At 34.2% G+C, this 19,008-nt stretch overlaps 1 protein-coding gene across 4 annotated transcripts in view; it reads left to right on the forward strand.

Annotated features, from left to right (window-relative positions):
• The window catches only part of LRRC49 (leucine rich repeat containing 49), a 135,782-nt gene that overhangs the window by 90,752 nt on the left and 26,022 nt on the right, over window positions 1-19,008 (forward strand). For all 4 annotated transcript variants that reach the window (XM_033109436.1, XM_033109438.1, XM_033109440.1 and 1 more), the window contains 2 exons: window positions 2,209-2,292; window positions 5,304-5,470. In XM_033109436.1, the coding sequence (XP_032965327.1) occupies window positions 2,209-2,292; window positions 5,304-5,470 (251 nt within the window). The remainder of the gene's footprint in view (window positions 1-2,208; window positions 2,293-5,303; window positions 5,471-19,008) is intronic.

Here is a 19,008-nt window from a genome sequence, read left to right on the forward strand (position 1 = left end):
TCTCTAAAATCAGTCAAATACATTTAAATATACCCTTACTATAAAAATATACTACAGATTCCATTTCTTATAAGATGTGCCTTCTGGTCCAGATCCTAACTTTGTCACTAGCTATGTGACCTTATATAAATTACTAAACTTCTGAGAGCGTTCATTTCCTCATTTCTAAAATTAGAGTCTTCCAGTAGATGCATTTCTAGTTTCTTTTTTTTTTCTTTTTAACTCTGTGATAGTTTCTAATTGTACATTTTTAATATACTTCTTTAGTCTAGGTCTTTGTTTTCAGAAGCATTTATAATAGCTTATCCTCTTGAATACATTTTCATGGCCTCTTTGACCTTCCTTAATATAACCAATATACTGGCCAAGATAGGCCAGCTTATGCTGTAGTAACAACTTCTCTTACCTCTGTGGATTAAAAGAACAGAGCTTATTTCCTGTCTGTACTACCGTCGGCCTATAGAATGTATTCCGGGCACTTTGATTTGTGTTGTCCTCATTCTCGGGCCTTCAAAATACCCACCATCTGGAGTTTTGCAGATTCTGCAGCAGAGGTGAGAGACAATAGCTGTATCATACATTGTCTTTGAAAGCTTCCACCCAGAAGTGAACACGTGTCACTTTTGTTAATATGTTATTGGCCAAAGCAGGTCACATGACCACACCTCATTTCAAGGGTACAGGAAGTGCTATCTCACAGTGTGGCCTGGATGTGAGAAGACACAGGAATATTTGGTGAAGCTCTTATGACTACTCATCATGTTTTAAATAGAATGTTGACTTGGGGTAGGCTTATAAATTACTACTACATTTAGTACTAGAAGGCAATTTGCAAACATCAAAAGCCCTAGAAATATGTCTATCCTTTGATTTAGCACTTACAGCTTTAGGTAATTATTGAACAAATATATAAAGGTGTATATTCAATGATTCATTCCTTAATTATATATTTATTGAGTATCTATTATGTGCCAGGAGCTGACATGGTTCTTACCTTCCTGGAGCTATTTGGGGTGGGAGAGGGGAGAGAGAGTGGTAGAGATATTTCAAATGAAACAGGTTAAGTGTTATGAATGAGGACGTATAAGGGCGCTATGAAAGCCTGTAGGAAAAGTTCCTGACTTATTTTCTAGATGACTGATTCTCTCCTCCACTGTGCAAAATGTGCTCTTCAACCCCACACCATTGAAGTTTTAATTTCTGTTTTTGTAATTTTCCATTTCTAAAAGTTCTCCTTCAAATGTACTAAATTACTTTTTATAGTTTCCTATCTCGGAAGATATTTTCAAGCTTGTCTTTTATGAAGAAATTGGTTTCTCAAATTGTGACATCATTTTGAATGCCAAAATCTTTTGATAATAAAAATTTAAAGTGGCATGGTTGTAATTTACTCTATTAAAATTTGACAATCTTCAGGGGGAAGAGCATGATCAAGATTGTGTATACGGATTGCTGGCCTTGTAAAAATTTGTGAAAATTTTTAACTTGTGCAAATTTGTAAACTTGTAAAAATTTGCTCGTAATGAATATTGTAAGGTGATACAGAAATGACAAGATTTGAGTTATGGTGTTGCGATTATGACTAATTATTTTAAAATTTTCTAAACTGTAATGTTATTTCATAGTTATTAGAATTTAATAAATTAGACTGGCCAAATCAATTTAAAAACAAAGTGAAAGTAATGATGGTAATGGAGACTAATTTATGAATATCAGTGGAGAGTTTTAAAGGGCTTTCATTTTTGTTTTATAATGTAAAAAGCTCTAATTTGCAACCATAGATCAAATCAAATTTGTGGGAAGTATCATTTTGATCCTTCTTATCTTCCTGATAGAAAGTTTAAGTCTTTCTATATGGAACTATCGTGCACTGCGTACTAAGGTAAATTGTACAAACTTGCTCCCCTCTTTTTTCTTCTCTTCTCATTATTTTTTCTCTCTTGATTTAACTAGATTTATATCACATCCAGAGTTGGGATTAGAATTAAGAATGCAGTTTTTTGTTTGTTTGTTTTTTGTTTTTGTGTTTTTGAATTAGGAAGGAAAAAGAAAATAAAGAGGCACATACTAAGTTTTTCTTCAAGGGAGTATTTTCTATTAGCTAAGTAGTATGCCTCTCACAAAGAAAAACAGACTTGCAGAACCAAAGATATTTAGCATAAAAAAAGGCCAAATACTTAATGATATATTTTTGAAAATTTCTTTTAGGAAGAAGAAAGGCGTATGGCATCTCTTGTAGCCAAAAAAGAGGAAGAGAAGAAGCGGGAAAGTCATAAACAATCTTTGCTTAAGGTATTTTCTCTGATGTCTGTGCATGTGTGTGTTCCCACACTCACGTATGAGTACATTGAAGCTAGCTATTAATAGTTCGCTAGAAAAGTGGTTTCCAAACTCTGTAAAATTTTCATTCTGTCAGTAGAATGTTTTTTATAAACAAACACCCCTAAAACTTTCATAAGTTACTATCTATAAATAAACTTGTACTTCTGAAATATAAAGTATATTATACAGCACACGCAAAAACTAGAAATTTTAAAAAGATGAGACAAAAAATAAATATAACAGGTTCTCATTTTTTTCCACAGCATTGCATCACCTGTGTATCCCCGTGGCATATGCACTTCATTTTGGAAACCACTGTAATAGACTGTCGTTTTTACTGATATTTAATGAGCTCTGCTACATTTTTTTTAGTGATAGATTTTTAAATTTAAGAACTTTCTCTGTTAGCGTCTCTGAGATAACTTTCTCTGAGATAGAGGTGGTAAAGATTTTTTTAAGGAATTTAGAAATTAAAGTTTGTTTTAAACTGGTTTTAAGTGATTTCACATATCAGATATTTCTTTCTATAAAGAAAATGTTTTCTTTTAAACTATTTTACATAAATATCACAAAGTATAGCAAATAAAGACAGCTTAAAGTTTATAGCTCGTTTTATGCTTCATACTATGTTCGAAAACTAAGGATATCATCCTGATGATCATTACACTTGTCTTATGTAGGGTTTTTTCTTTTTAAAATTAAAATGGCATTTAGAATTCAAAAAATGACAAGTAGAGATACAAAGTCGTATATAATAAACAGGAAACGGGAACTTGGGTGATAGACATGTGGTGTATCTTGATAGGAGTATGGGTTGCACAGGTTCATGCATTTGTAAACATGGAGCAAAGAGTACATGTGCATTGCTCAGTGAAAACTACTCCTAAACAACAAAAAAGAAAAACTTGATCCTAAGCCATCTCAGCTCAGGACTTCTACTATAAAAGTGTTACTCAGCATGCTACATTTTTTTCCACCTGCTATTATTTCTACCCTCCTGAACTTTTATTTGTTTTCCCTCATCCCGTTAATTAGATGTGCCTAAGCCCCTCTTGACATCTCTAACTTTTTATTGATTTAGCCAATAGGATTTTAGTCTTTCTCATACTTTACTATCCCCAAGGGTTGGCCAAAAACACCTTCGTTTGTAGGAAATATAGCTGTAGGTAATATTTTTTTAAATATATAGGAGCAAGATTTGTCATTGTAGACAATACTGTTGGCAAACTTTCTGAATGATTCATTTAGAAAAAGTAATATTTCCTATCATGCTGCTGCTGCTGTAAGATGCATAAGTGAATGAATGAATAAATGAACAAAATACATCAATCAATCAATCAATCAATAGACTAATGCTCTCAGACCTACAGACTACTTATGTGAGTCCCAGAGCATGGAAAGGAAGAATAAACAAAGCAATTCCATTGATGGGTTAGCTCTAAGGCTACCAGTGTAAGTAGAGCCCAGAACAGGCAACAAATCGCACTTGACTCCACCTTTGAACTGGAAATGTTTTGTTCAGCTGCTTGTTACCATCAGCATTTTTGGAAATGTGCCATTGAATTTTTTTGCAAACATATTTTTTTTTAATATTTGGAAAAGTTTTTATGAAAACTTCAAAAACTAGCTATGCTTTACTTGAAGTCACTAAGTAGGACTCTTTGATTATGAGGCTTACTTTAGCTTTTAAACTCTGGGTGGTGAGCACACAAGGTGATATATAGATGATGCATTACAGAATTGTACCCCTGAAACCTGTGTAACTGCACTAACAATTGTCACCCCAATAAACTGTAATTAATGAAAAATTTTTCAATAAGAAGAAAAACATGGGAAATCAGGAGGCCTGTGTTCTAGCCCTAGCTTAGATTCAGCGCCGTGATACCAAACACCCTCAGCTTTTGCTGGGGATGTTTCATGTGACAACATGTATTGATCATTAAGAAAATGGGATGGGTGGTGGTAGGGGGACAGGAAGAAAACACAGACACTTATCTTTTGCCTTGTTGCCTTTCTTTCTATTTTTAATGGACATGCCATTTGAAAATGTGAACTTTTCATCATGGAAACTTAACCAGAATAGTGACTGTTTTCCCCCATCCATTTATGTTGAGTAGAAACATTTCAGCCAAGCACAGTTTCTTTCAAGAGTCTCAATCTGCTGTCTGGACAGGTTTCTGTGAGACAACGGAGCCCAGTGGTTCTCAAGGTGAGGACCATTAGCAGCACCTGGGAGCCTGTTAGAATTGCAGATTCTTGAACCCCACCCCCAAACACTCTAAATCAGAAGGAGGTGAGAACTAGCAATTAGTGTTTTCATAAGCTCCCCATGAAATAAATGTGAGGCGCTCCGAAGTCTGAGGTCCACTACCCTCAGGCATGAGTTGCATGTAATGAATTAACTTCTTTCCTGTTCATCTAGGCTGGTACTAGTTACCTAGAAATACTTCACCCTAGTACATCTTCTTTTAGTGGTCTATATATAATTATTAATTTTCAGACGTTGTAATTCATACTGTGAAGCTTGGAACATTGATCAGTCCCATCTTCTTCTCTTGTCCTTGCCGCGATTATTCCACTATATTAGTCCTAATTATTAGGTCGTCCTAAAATTTAAGATATTACTCATTTGGCTGTGTTTAAACACAAAGACATGTAAATTCCTGTCAATTCGGATAACACTTAAGTATATAAATTTCTGTTAAACTTTCAGATAGTGAATTTTCATATCTCCAGTGAGAATAATTATTATTTGTATATATTTTTTCTTTAAGGATCATAGATCATTATTGAAATATTTGAATACACAGGGTAAATGAAGGCCAGTCATACTTTGTTTTAGAATACACATTTGGTAGCTACTTTTAAGTAATAGGCTCCTTTTAAAAGTGTGTAAGTGGTTCAAACAATATGTTCCTGGGATACTCTCCTGCTATAAAAATTGTGTTATGTAATACTTGTCACAATGAACTTTTCCACAGGAGAAGAAAAGGTTAACAATTAACAACGTAGCTCGAAAGTGGGACTTGCAACAACATCGAGTCACCAGTATTGCTACAAATCAAGATAGAAAAGATACGGACTCTCCTTCTCAGGACTCCTGTCAGATGGATGGAAGCACCATCTCTGCATTTCCAGAGGAAACAGGGTACGCAGTGGTTCTCCTTCCCATGCAAGTCTTTGGAGAACTGAATTTGAAGCAGAAATGGGAACCCATTTCTCACATAATTATTTAAAAATAGTTTTCTTAAGAAAACCTACTGAAATTAGGAGTTTAAATTAAAAAGTTAAGATGAATTATTGAAAAAGGAAACTGATCCATAATTTAAAAACCTTCAGTGGTTTCAAAAAAACCCCAAAAAAACAAGCAAACAACAAAAAAAACCTTCAGTGGTTTCGTTTTTGTCACAGGAAAACAATCTAGATTCCTTAATACAGCCTATGAGGCCCGGTACCCACCTCACCTATGTATCCCATTCTCATGCTGCAGCCTCAGTGAGTTTCAGTTACTTCCTTCCTACCTCAGAACCTTCCTCCTGTTACAGTTGCTTTCTCCCTGACACCACTTGCCTGCCCTGCCTCGTTTCCTTGTCCTAGCTAACTCCAGCTCAGGCTAGAGGTCTTAAATTTAAACCTTACATCCCCTGAAACCTTACATTCCCTAACTACTTCCTGGAGACTGAACTAGATCAGATACCCCTTTTATCTGTCAGTGTTCGGCATTTCACCTTCTTAGCACTTACATAATCATAATTAATTAGTGTGTAATAAGTAGTTTCATATCTGTTTTCTCCACTAGAATGTAAGCTTCCAGAGGAAAAGAATCCTGATTGTCTTGACGTCTGTTGTATCCCCAGCAGGCCTACAAAACTTTACTCCTTAACTAGTTGTATTAAGCAATTTGGCAAGAAATGTGAATAATTACTCCAGTTGTGCTCTATAATATTTGTCTGTTCCCATGGCTCCAAATCTCTTTGCTTCTATCATGCATGTATCACATGATACATATCCCTAGTTTATGAGCAAATCTGAGTACACTATCCAGACATTGCATATTTCTCTTCTCAAGAAAGCATTTGGAATCAAGTAAATGAGAGGGACATAAAGCATATATATCTTTATAGTTTATTTATAATTTAAAGTATATATGTAATTTTAAAATAAAGCCTGAAAATCAGATAGAGCTTCAATTCCATTTCATTTGATGAAGCCGTTATCTAATACCCTTAATACCCTTAACCAAATTCTGAAACACATTTCAAACTAAATATAATGTAGCTTTATTTCAAGTTTTTAGCTAGTATTCTTTAAGCTTGTTATATATAAAGAAAGTAATTTAAGAGGCATTAGAATAATATTTTGGACATTTTCTGGAGTTAAAAAGTCTGACAATTAACTTTGAGAACTTGTTACAACAATGTTGCTAACCTCTTTTGATAGCAGAGGGATTGATTTTTCATTATGAATTTGTACTAAGTGGACACACAGTTAACCAAGTTTACTATTTGGAAGTGCTGAAAAGGCTGCCTGAAAAAGTTAGATGAAAACTACCTGAACTTTTCGCCAACAATTCATGGCTCTTGCATCACGACAATGCACCAGCTCACACGACACTGTCTGTGAGGGAGTTTTAGCCAGTAAACAAATAACTGTATTGGGACACCCTCCTTACTCACCTGATCTGACCCCCAGTGACTTCTTTTTTTACCCAAAGATAAAGGAAATACTGAAAGGAAGACATTTTGATGACATTCAGGACATCAAGGGGTAATACGATGATAGCTCTCGTGGCCATTCCAGAAAGAGTTCCAAAATTGCTTTGAAGGGTGGACTAGGCGCTGGTGTCAGTGCATAGCTCTCCAAGGGGAGTACTTGGAAGGTGACTGTAGTGACATTCAGCAATGAGTATATAGCACTTTGCTAGGATGAGTTCGCGAACTTAATTGTCAAGCCTTGTATATTTAGACAAACATACTTTACATTTTTCGTTATAGGATTACTTTATATTGATCACTGTACTTCCTTCAGTTCTCTTAGGTATCCACATGGAAAGCTTCTCAGCTCTTTCAGCTAAAAAAATCAGGCAGCAAGAATAGAAATACAAATTAAGTGATAATTTATATAACAAGTATATCATTCTTATATTGCCATAGAGCTTTATTTGATATCATTTAAGTGTCAACATTATCATTTTACTTCATTTGAACTAAAGTACTTTATAAAGTAAAAACTTTATATCATTGGTCTTTAGATATATGGAATACTACATGAGTCAGTTCTATTTCTGACTTCTCTTTTTTAAAAAAAAGTTTTTTTCTATCTTACTTAAGAAGGTTTCCTAGTTCCAAGTTTATCCAAATAATCTTGCAAATTTTATTCTAAAATTTAAATAAGGTTTTAAAAGTTAATCTTTTAATATATCAAATTTATTTTTACACATGGTGTTAGGTAAGAGTCTAACTTGATTTTATTTCAGTTGACTCATCAATTTACTAATAATAGCATTCGTTAATTAAACTATTCTCTTTTTTCATGAGAATGCCATTTTCATCTTATATTCAGTTCCCATAAATATTTGGATATATTTCTGGACTTTCCATTCCATTTCACTATTCTACTGACGTCTTTTAATGCCAATACCAGATTATTTTGATTATAGTAGTTTTGTAGTAAGTTTTAATAGCAAGTACAGGAAATCTGCTTTCACTATTTTCACAGTTTCAATTCTCACACACTTGTTCTTGCATATGAACTTTAAAATTATTTAAGCTAAATAGAAATGTTAGATTCTTATTCAAATGGTATTTAATTCAGAAGGATTAACTTTCTTAAGATAATAAATTATCACTTTAAAAATCTTGGTGTATATCTGCATTTTTAAAGTCTTGTTTGGTATCCAGAGGGAACTAACTGGGAAGGTGTTGAAAGACTGAAGGAAAATTCTGGGGAACTTAATGAGGTTAGAAACCATGAAATTGTAGCAACTGTAGTCTGAATTGTTAAGTGAGTATTCCAGGAACACAGAGTAGCTAGGTATCACATAGAGAAGCTAAATGTCTGATAAAGAATAAGGGGATAGAGGATCAAAGATAAAGAGTAAAAATTTCAAATATAATGACAAGCGAAAGAAATGATGGGTTATATGGTATAGGCTAGATATTTTAAGGAATTAAATACAGAAAGTTGCTAACAGATTGGGAGAAAATTTAGTATTTCTGGGACTGGAATTCTAAATGAGATCGAGGATGAGAAATTATGAAGTAAGAAGGTTAATAGTGAGCTGGAATAGGGGGGATTTATAGTCAGAGTAATTTTTTGCAGTTGAAGGTTTTAGAAATACAACATAAGTAATGACAATACTAAGTAATTGGAGGCCATTGTTGCAGCGTGGGAGTGGGTTGATGGAAAAGAGTAGATGTGAAGATCAGAGGAGAGATCAGGTGAACCTATTATTGTAGACACTGAAGTTACTGATGGGAGAACTAGGTGTGGACCCAGCGGCCAAAGTATTAAACAGTGACCAGCCTCATCTCCTGCCAGTTTCAGCCAATGCGTTCTGTGCTTTTCTTGCAGGGCTATTCACTGTGCAAGTCTCACTAGTGTGGGCAGTTGCAGTGTGTGCAAGAGTGTCTTTGTTTGTTTTTCATTACATTTATTGGGGTGACATTGGTTAATAAAATTATATAAGTTTCAAGTGTAAAATTCTATAATACATCATCCTTGTATTGCATTATGTGTTTACCACCCAAAGTTACATCTTCCATCACCATATATTTGATATCCTTCCCCATTTTCTACCTCCTGCCCCCCGCTCTGGTAACCACCATACTGTTGTCTGTGTCTATGTGTTTCTGTTCGTTTGTTCATTTGTTGCTTTCATATATGAGTGAAATCATGTGGTTCTTGATGTTTTCCACCTGACTTATTTCACTTGGCATGCAATTCTCAAGATCCATCTATGTTGTTGCAAATGGCAGTATGTCATCTTTTTTTTAACAGCCGAGTAATATTCCATTGTATATACATATATATATACCACCTCTTCTTTATCCAATCTCCTATCAAAAGGCACTTTGGTTGTTTCCATGTCTCGGTCACCATGAATAATGCTGCAGTGAACATAGGGATATATATATCTTTACAAATAAATATTTTTAAAAATTTCAGGTAGATACCTAGAAGAGGGATTGCTGTGTCATATGGTAACTCTAGTCTTATTTTATTTTTTTGAGTAACCTCCATCCTGCTTTCCATAGTGGCTGTTCCAGTTAACATTCCCACCAGCAGTATATGAGGGTTCCTTTTTCTCCACAACCTCTCCAACACTTGTTATTACTTGTCTTGTTGATGACAGCCATTCTAACTGGGGTGAGGTGATATCTCATTGTGGTTTTGAATTGCATTTCCCTAATAGCTAGTGAAGTTGAGCATCTTTTCATCTATCTGTTGGCTGTTTGTATGTCTTGTTGGGAGAAGTATCCGTTCAGGTCCTCTGCCCATTTTTTAAACTGGATCGTTTGCTTTTTTGCCGTTGAGTTGTAAGTATTCTTTGTATATTTTGGATATTAGCTCCTTATGGGAGGTGGTGTTTGCAAATATCTTCTCCCGTTTGGTGGGTTGCCCCTTTGTTTTGTTGATGGTTTCTTTTGCTGTGCAGAAGCTTTTTGGTTTGATATACGTGTAGTCTCATTCATTTTAGCTTTTACTTCCTTTGCCTTTGAGGTCAAATTCATAAAATCCTCACTAAGACCAAGATCCGTAAGTTTAGTACCTACATTTTCTTCCATGTATTTTATTGTTTCACGTCTTATACTGAGGTCTTTGATCCATTTTGAGATTTTGAGTTAATTTTTGTGTATGGTGTCAAATATCAGTCTAGTTTCATTCCTTTACATGTGGCTTTCCAATTTTCCCAGCAGCATGTATTAAAGAGGCTGTCTTTCCTCCATTGTACGTTTTTGGCTCCTTTGTCAAAAACTATTTGCCCATATATATGTGGGTTTGTTTCTTGGCTCCCTGTTCTATTGGTCTGTGTGACTGTTTTTCTGCCAATACCATGCTGTTTTGATTATTGTTCCTTTGTAGTATAATTTGAAGTCAGGGTATGTGATACCTACCTCCAGCCTTGTTCTTTTTTCTCATGATTACTTCAGCTATTTGGGATCTTTTGTGATTCCACGCAAATGTGATGGCATTTTGTTCTATTTTTTTTAAATGTCATTGGGATTTTGATGGCAGAGTGTATTAAATCTGTAGATTGCTTTGGGTAATACGGCCATTTTAACTATGTTGATTCTTCCAATCCCTGAATACAGAATACCTTTCCATGTCTTTGTGTCTTCTTCAATTTCTTTTAATAATGTCTTGTAGTTTTCAGTGTATAGGTCTTTCATATCCTTTGTTAAGTTTATTCTTAGCTATTTTATTATTTTTGTTGCAATTGCAAAAGGAATTTTTCATTTCTTTTTCTGAAATTTTATTGTTAGTATATAGGAATGCAATGGATTTTTGTATGTTGATTTTGTATCCTGCAACTTTACTTATTGTTTCTAATAGGTTTTTGGTGGAGTCTGTAGGGTTTTCTACATAAAAAATCATGTCATCTGCAAAACATGACAGTTTTACTTCTTCATTCCCTATTTGGATGCCTTTTATTTCTTTCTCTTGCCTAATTGCTGTGGCTGGGACTTCTAGTACTATGTTGACCAGCAGTGGTGAGACTGAGTATCCATGTCTTGTTCCTGAGTTTAGAGGAAAAGCTTTCAAATACTGGAGGTGCCAAAAAAATGTATACAAGCAGACACTTTGGTCAACGTTGCTCAACCAGTAGTTCGCCGTAATCAGAAGTGTCTGAACACTGATGGTAACCACTTTGAGCACTTCTTGTAATTGCAGAAGTGAAACATGATTCTTATTCATCTTTTGTTACTGGTATATATTGAGTATTACAATTTTAATACAGTTTTCCTTTCTTAAAATATGTATACATTTTTTTGACACCTTCTGTATTTACCACTGAGTACGGTATTAGCTAAGTGTTTATCATATATGGCCTTTCTTATGTTGAGGTACTTGCCTTTTATACCCATTTTATTGAGTGTTTTAATCATAAATGGATGTCGTATCTTATCAAAAGCTTTTCTGCATCTACTGATATGATTATATGATTTTTTTCCTTTATTTTGTTTATGTGGTATTACATTGATCAATGTGCATATGTTGAACCATCCTTGTACCCCTGGAATAAACCCCACTTGATCATGATGTATAATTTTTTAATGTATTGTTGCATTCGATTTGCTAGTTTGTTTAGGATTTTTGCATCTGTATTCATCAAAGATATTGGTCCATGGTTTCCTTTTTTGGTGTTATCCTTCCCAGGTTTTTCTATCAGGGTAATATTGGCCTCATAAAATAAATAAGGACATATTGCCTCTTCTTCAACTTTTTGGAAGGGTTTGAAGATAGGTATTAAATCTTCTTTGAATGTTTGGTAGAATTCACTAGTGAAGCCATCTGGTCCTGGACTTGTACTTTTGGGGAGGTTTTGAATGATTATTTCAATTTCATTACTGTTGAATGATTTATTTAGATTTTTTAGTTCTTCGTAATTCAGGCTAGGAAGGTTGTATATTTCTAAGAACTGGTCCATTTCTTCTAGGTTATTGAATTTGATGGTGTATAGTCTTTCATAGCATTGTTGTGTGATCCTTTATATTTTGGTGATATCCATTGTAACTTCTCCTCTTTCATTTCTCATTTTGTTTATTTGAGTCTTTTCTCTTTTTTCCTTTGTGAGTCTAGTGAGAGGTTTGTCAAGAGGACAATACATCAAGAAGATATATATATATATATATATATATATACACACATATATATATATATATGTATATATATACACACACACACACATATGTATAGAAGATATACATATATGTGTATGTATATATATACATATATATGCATATATATGTATATGTATATGTATAGACATAGATATCTCCAATCAGGGAGCACCAAAATATGTGAAGCAACTACTAACAGAACTAAAGGGGGAAACTGACAAAAACACAATTATAGTAGGGGACCTAAATACACCATTGACAGATACGGATAGATCATCCAAACAGAAAACCAGCACTAAGGACCTATCGACCTTAATTGACACATTAGACCAAATGGACATTTGCAGAGCCTTTCATCCCAGAACACCATATTATACATTCTTCCTTAGTGCTCATAGAACATTCTCAAGGATAGACCGTATGTTGGGACATAAAACTAGCCTAAACAAATTTAAGAAGATTGAAATCATGCCAAGCATATTCTTCAGTCACAGTGCTTTGAAATTGGAAATCAACTGCAAAGAGAAAGCAGAAAAAAACCCACAAATATGTGGAAATTAAACAACATGCCACTAAAGAAGACGGGGTCAAAGAAGAAATAAAAGGAGAAATGAAAATATACATAGAGACAAATGAGAATGACAATATGACATATTTTGGGATACAACAAAAGCAATAACAAGGGGGAGGTTTATATCAGTATAGGCCTATTGCAAGAAACAAGAAAAATCCTAAATAAACAACCTAACATTACATCTTAAAGGACTAGAAAACTAAGAACAAATGAAGCCCAAAGAAGGAAGTAATGAAAATTAGAGCAGAATTAAATGAAATAGAGAACAAAAAGACAACAGAAAAAATAGTGCAACAAAGAGCTGATTCTTTGAAGAGTAATAAAATTGGCAAGAGTGTCTTTTTTATTAATTGGCTCTTTTACATGGCAAAACTATCTCTGAGACGTGGACTATTAATGTGACTTTCCTCACACTTTGAACGTTTTAAGCAGCTTATGGCCAAAAATTCTGTGACCCTCTAAAATAATTTAAAATTATAGAGTCTTCCTTTTTATGGTCTCAAAAACAAGCAATCATTTCTAAGAGAAAGAGGAAATATCTGTTGTGCAAATTGTTGTGCCTTATAGTTACTGCCAAGAGTTCCAGAATTTTTATTCGGGGTTCCACAAGGTCAGAAGCTTTTTAAGCAAGAAGAACACGGAAGCGTTTGGAGAGATGGGAGAAGTGATGTGCGGTTCTATGAAGAGGATGTGGAGAGGATGAATCATTAGGAAAGGGATCCACAATTTCTGGGAAAAGATTTATTTTCTATTGATGTAAGTTCAAAGTGCCATGGACACACCATTACATGATCTTTTTCTCACCCCTCTTAATGACCTAAAGAGTATTAAATCAAGGAGCCAGATGATATTTATATATGAAGCCAGAAAAATAAAACTTTAGAGACAGTGAATTATTATTGGTGAAGACTATAATACAAAGTTACTTGTAACTTCTAATAGTTGTAGTTACTTTCTCTAATTTAGTTTGTGGTTTTACAGATTCCTGTAAAATCTCATATCAAAAAGGTAAAATATTTCTAAGGTATTATACCTTGTATATGCCTACACCAGAAGCTCTTAACCAGAGGATCCAGATTGGCTTTTTGAACTTTATGTCCTTATTTTACTTAAAGTTTCCACACCATTTGATGTAGTTTACATTCTTCATTGTTGGAAGACTCTTTGCATTGACTTTCTCGGTATAACACTTTCACCTGATTTCCTTTTACCAATATGGCTACTTTTTCCCCCAAGTGTATCTTGCTGACTCCTTTTATACCAAATCTCTAAATATGTATTATGCTATTTCTTGATTCATAAGATTTAGGTATACTTTTTCCTATAATATTAATAGATGAATATCCGGCTCAATCACTTCCTCTCCTCTCTACACTATATATCTATAATTCTTTTGTTGGTAACTTTTGTAATATGTGATTATTCCTCCAGTTCCATCTGGTATAGATAGTAGCTCTCAACTGTGCACTGTGCAAGATAAGCCTACCCTTTTTACTTCTCCTCCCATATTTTTACTTGCAACTGCTGTCAACTATATTATTCTAATTTCCCTTGTGATTTCTTCCTTGACCCATTGGTTCTTTAAAAGTGTTGTTTAATTTCCTCATATTTGTGAATTTTCCAGATTTCCTTTTATTACGGATTTCTAGTTTCATTGTGTTCAGAGAAGATGTTTTGTGTGAGTTCAGTCTTTCAAAATTTAGTGAGACTTTTTTTGTGGCTTAATGTATGTTCTATCCTGAAGAATGTCCTATGTGCACTTGAGAAGAATGTATAATCTGGTGTTGTTGAGTAGAGTCTTCTATATATTTTTGTTAGATCTAGTTGGTTTGTACTCTTCTTCAAGTCTTAAATTTCCTAATTGGTCTTCTATCTAGTTGTTCCATCTATTGCTGCAAGTAGGCTATTGAAGTCTCGAACTATTATTGGAGAGCTACTGCTCCCATCAGTTTTTCTTCATCTATTTTGGGTGTTAAGTGCACCTATATTTATAACTGATACACCTTCCTGATGGATTAACCTTTTTATCCATATAAAATGTCACTTTATATCTCTTGTAACAATTTTTGATATAACACCTACTTTATTTGATATTAGGGGCCCATCCAGCTCATGTTTGGTTATTGTTTGCATGGAATATTTTTCCATCCTTTCAATTTCGATATATTTGTGTCTTTTAATCTTCTACACAGCATATAGTAGAATCATGTTTTTTAAAAAAATAAATATCATCCTTTTAGTTCAAGAATTTAATCAAGACTGAAAAAGGATTTACTTCTGTCATTTTTCTATTTGTTTTCTGTTGTATATCTTCTTTGTTCCTCAGTACTTCCATTACTTTTTTCTTTCGTGTTTAATTGATAATTTCTTTTAGTGTACCATTTTGATTCCCTTCTCATTCCTTCCACTGTATATTTTTTAGTTGTTGTCTTAGTTGTCACCCTAGGGATTACAATTAGCATCTTAATTTATAACAATTTAGTTTACATTGATACCAACTTCGTTGCAATAATATGCAAACACTTAACTCCTGTATATCTCCACCCCCTTTATGTTGTTGTTTTTACAGATTTCCTCTTTATACATTGTGTGCACATTAACGCAGATTTATAATTATTATTTTGTATGCATTTGTCTATTAAATCATGTAGAAAAAAGGAGTTACCAATCAAATGTAATACTGGCTTTTATCTTTACCTATGTAATTACCTTTCCTGATATTCTTTATTTCTTCATATGACTTTGAGTTACTGTCTAGAGTCCTTTCATTTCAGTCTAATGGATTACTTTAGCATTGCTTTTTTTGTTGTTGTTAGTTTCAGGTGCACAAAACAATATAATGGTTAGACATTTATCATTTATATCCCTCACACAGTGACAACCCTCCTCCCCCCATCCACTATCCCTCTGACATCTCACACAGCCATTACATTTCCACTATCTCTATTCCTAATGCTGTACTCCACTTCTTGGAAATATATATATAGTTTATATATATATATATAGTTTATATATATATAGTTTATATATATATATATATATATATATATATATATATATATATATATATATATATATATATATAAAATTGCAGTTGACACTGATTATTGTTCAGCTTCAGGTGTACAGTGCAGTGATCAGGCATCTACATTATCCCTGAGGTGTTCTCCCTAATGAGACAAGTGTCCATCAGATACTCTACAAAATCTTTACAACATTATTGATTACATTCCCCAAATTGACTTTCGTATCCCCGTGGCCATCTTGTGGTTAGCGATTGTGCTTTCTAATCCCCGCACCTTTCCCCTTATCCCCACCTCCCCTCCCAACTAGCATTTCTTGTAAGACAGGTGTACTAGCCATAAACTTCACAGCTTTTGTTTATATGGGAATGTCTTGATTTCTCCCTTATTTTTTGAAGTACAGTTTTGCTGGAAATAGAATTCTTGGTTGACATTTTTTTTCCTTTCATCACTTGGTTGACAGTCATTTTACTACCTTCTGCCCTAGATGGTTTCTGATGAGAAATTCTCTATTAATCTTATTGGGGATCCCTTGGATATAACTATTCTTGCGGCTTTCAACAATCGCAAGTGATTGCCTAGGGTCTTCTCAGGTCTTTTCTGAGCAAGTTTCCAGCCCTGGACATGAATGTGGCCTTCTAGATTCCCTGAAATATATAGGAGCTTCCCAAAGCCCTTATTCCCCAAGTATCTCCTTCCCCAGCTTCTTCTTCCTCAGACTTTTTGGTCTGTCTGTGTTTTGTCCCATGTGTCAGCAATACATTTTTGCCTTTAAGTGTTTTTAATAAATGTCACCTAGAAAGCCACTTCAGCCATGAGGAAGTTCCAAGTCAGGTGAAACAAAAGCAAGCCCTTGAGCTGGTCCTTCATGGAGCCACTAGACATGTCAAAACATATAACCATAACTTTTTGAGAGGAAGGTATATATTGCTTCCTCTGGTACTAGCAACCTGCATGAAGAATATGGGTTGCCATCTTTAAGGCTACCACTTAGCTGGGGAGTTAAGTGATGGTAACAGGATACATTAAAATGCCACAGAACTCTCTTACTGAAATTTAGCATTTTTTTCTTAAGCATTCCCCTGGTTGTTGTAATTTTTTGTTGTTAGATTCCAGATTTCTGAAAAAGTTGATTCTGGCAGTTTTCGCTAACGTATTTATACTTTTATGGAGGGGTACAGTTTTGGAGGTCCCTGCCCTACCATTTTCTCTCCTTTGGAACTAGAATTTTTCCACATTCTATGAGCTATACTTTTATATTTTAAGATCAAGATAATGTATATCTGTTCTATAATCATAACACTTGTCAGTTGGTATCTTCTAAAGATTCAAAACTACTAAACAGTGCTTTCAGTTTCTGTGGTTATGTAACTATTATATAACTATTTTTACTTGAGAGTTAAGTAGTGTACTGTGATTATATCTCATTTTCTGCTTCCTAAACCACTCTAGGAGACTAATCACAAATTGAAACAGCCTCCTTTTATTTACACTTCAAAAGTTGTTCAAAACCATGCCACACTTTAGTTTGCTTCATATATGAGCCATGCCTTTCTTACATAGTTTGTTTTTACGTGGGGTTTCTTATTGCCTGGCTTTTTTTTTTTTAATTGAACAAAAACAGTTGTGCTGCTTTTACTACGTTTCAAATTCTTTGAACTTGTTTATCTTTTTGAAGCCTACTATCTCCCTGACCTAATTTAGTCTCATATTTCCTTTTTTATTTTATATCATGTTACTAGTAGTTTTTTTTCTCTTTTAACAATAATTTAAAAAGGCCGTTCGTTGTTGTTGTATCACCAGTGCAAGACTTGTTTTTTTTCTCTTGCATTATGTTTTTTTTAATTAAGTTTATTGGGGTGACATTGGTTAATAAAATTAGGTTTCAAGTGTACATTTCTATAATACGTCATCTATATATTGCATTGTGTGCTCACCACCCAGAGTCAGTTCTTCCATCACCATGTATTTGATCCCCTTTTCCCTCTTTTACCCCCCCCTCCTCCCTTACCCTCTGGTAACTACTTAACCGTTGTCTGTGTCTATGAGTTTTTGTTTCTTTGTCTTGTTTCTTTGTTGCTTTCAGTTTTATATCCCACATATGAGTGAAGTCATATGGTTCTTGACGTTTTCTGTCTGACTTACTTTGCTTAGCATAATAATCTGAAGATCTATCCATGTTGTCACAAATGGCACTATTTTACCTTTTCTTATGGCCAAGTAGTATTCCATTGTATGTATGTACCACATCTTTTTTTTTCCAATCATCATTATGTTTCGTCATCATATTCTCAAGTACTTCTAGATACTCAACTTCTAGATGGTAGAGTTGCTCAGATTCTTGTCCCGAGCCCTCTCCTTACTCTCTCCTTTTCCCCAAGCAATTTCACATATGTCTTTGACTTTAAATACCATTTATATTTTGAAGATACCAGTTTATATACATTTTCTTTTATGGTTTACCCATAAAAGATCATATTTAAGGAAAAAATATTTTATTACATTGTGATTATATTCTCCCATTTTATCTTTCTAAAGGTTTAAAATTTGGCCTTTCTTAGTTTATTCTTTATTACACCTGGAATTGATTTTTACATTTGAGGTTGAAGTCTGATTAAACAAATCAGTTTTTCCTCTATAGGAATAACCAGTTGCCCTAGTGTTATTTATTGAGTATTCTTTCTTTTCCCCACTGATCTTATGCCACTCTGCCTGTTTTATTGGCGGTGGGAGAAGTAGGTAGAAGGGTCCTTTTATAGATCTTCAGTTAATGTCCCTATGTTCATTCTCACTTCTCACTCCAATCTTCCATCATATCAACTGTTCTTTCCTTTCCAAAACTTTACCGGGCAGCTTGGCTGCCATCTTTATTCTTGTCTGCAGTGCATTTTCAAAGCTATAGCTTCCTTTGTCCTTCGTCATCACTCAATGTTCTTTACTTTCCAGCTTCTAGAAATTGGCAGAAACTTCTTGCTGCAGATTGCTCCCCACTTTGTACTTGTTGTCGTGTGTTTATACCATCACAGTTACTTTCATGGGATCTTAGAGGGAGAGGTTTCAAATACATGTGCTCAGTCTGTCTGCTATTTTATCTAAAAGGACAAAGTGAAATGTTTTGAATATTGTAAGTTGTATTACTGCATTGTCTGTAAGCCTTTAAAAATATAATTAAATTTTATCTTTCTGGAATGATATAAGCCTGGCTCTTTCTGAAGTTAGAAAGCTAGTCAGGGGGCCACAGAGT

This window comes from Rhinolophus ferrumequinum, chromosome 6, assembly GCF_004115265.2.
Source record: "Rhinolophus ferrumequinum isolate MPI-CBG mRhiFer1 chromosome 6, mRhiFer1_v1.p, whole genome shotgun sequence".
In the NCBI taxonomy this organism is placed as follows: Eukaryota; Metazoa; Chordata; class Mammalia; order Chiroptera; family Rhinolophidae; genus Rhinolophus; species Rhinolophus ferrumequinum.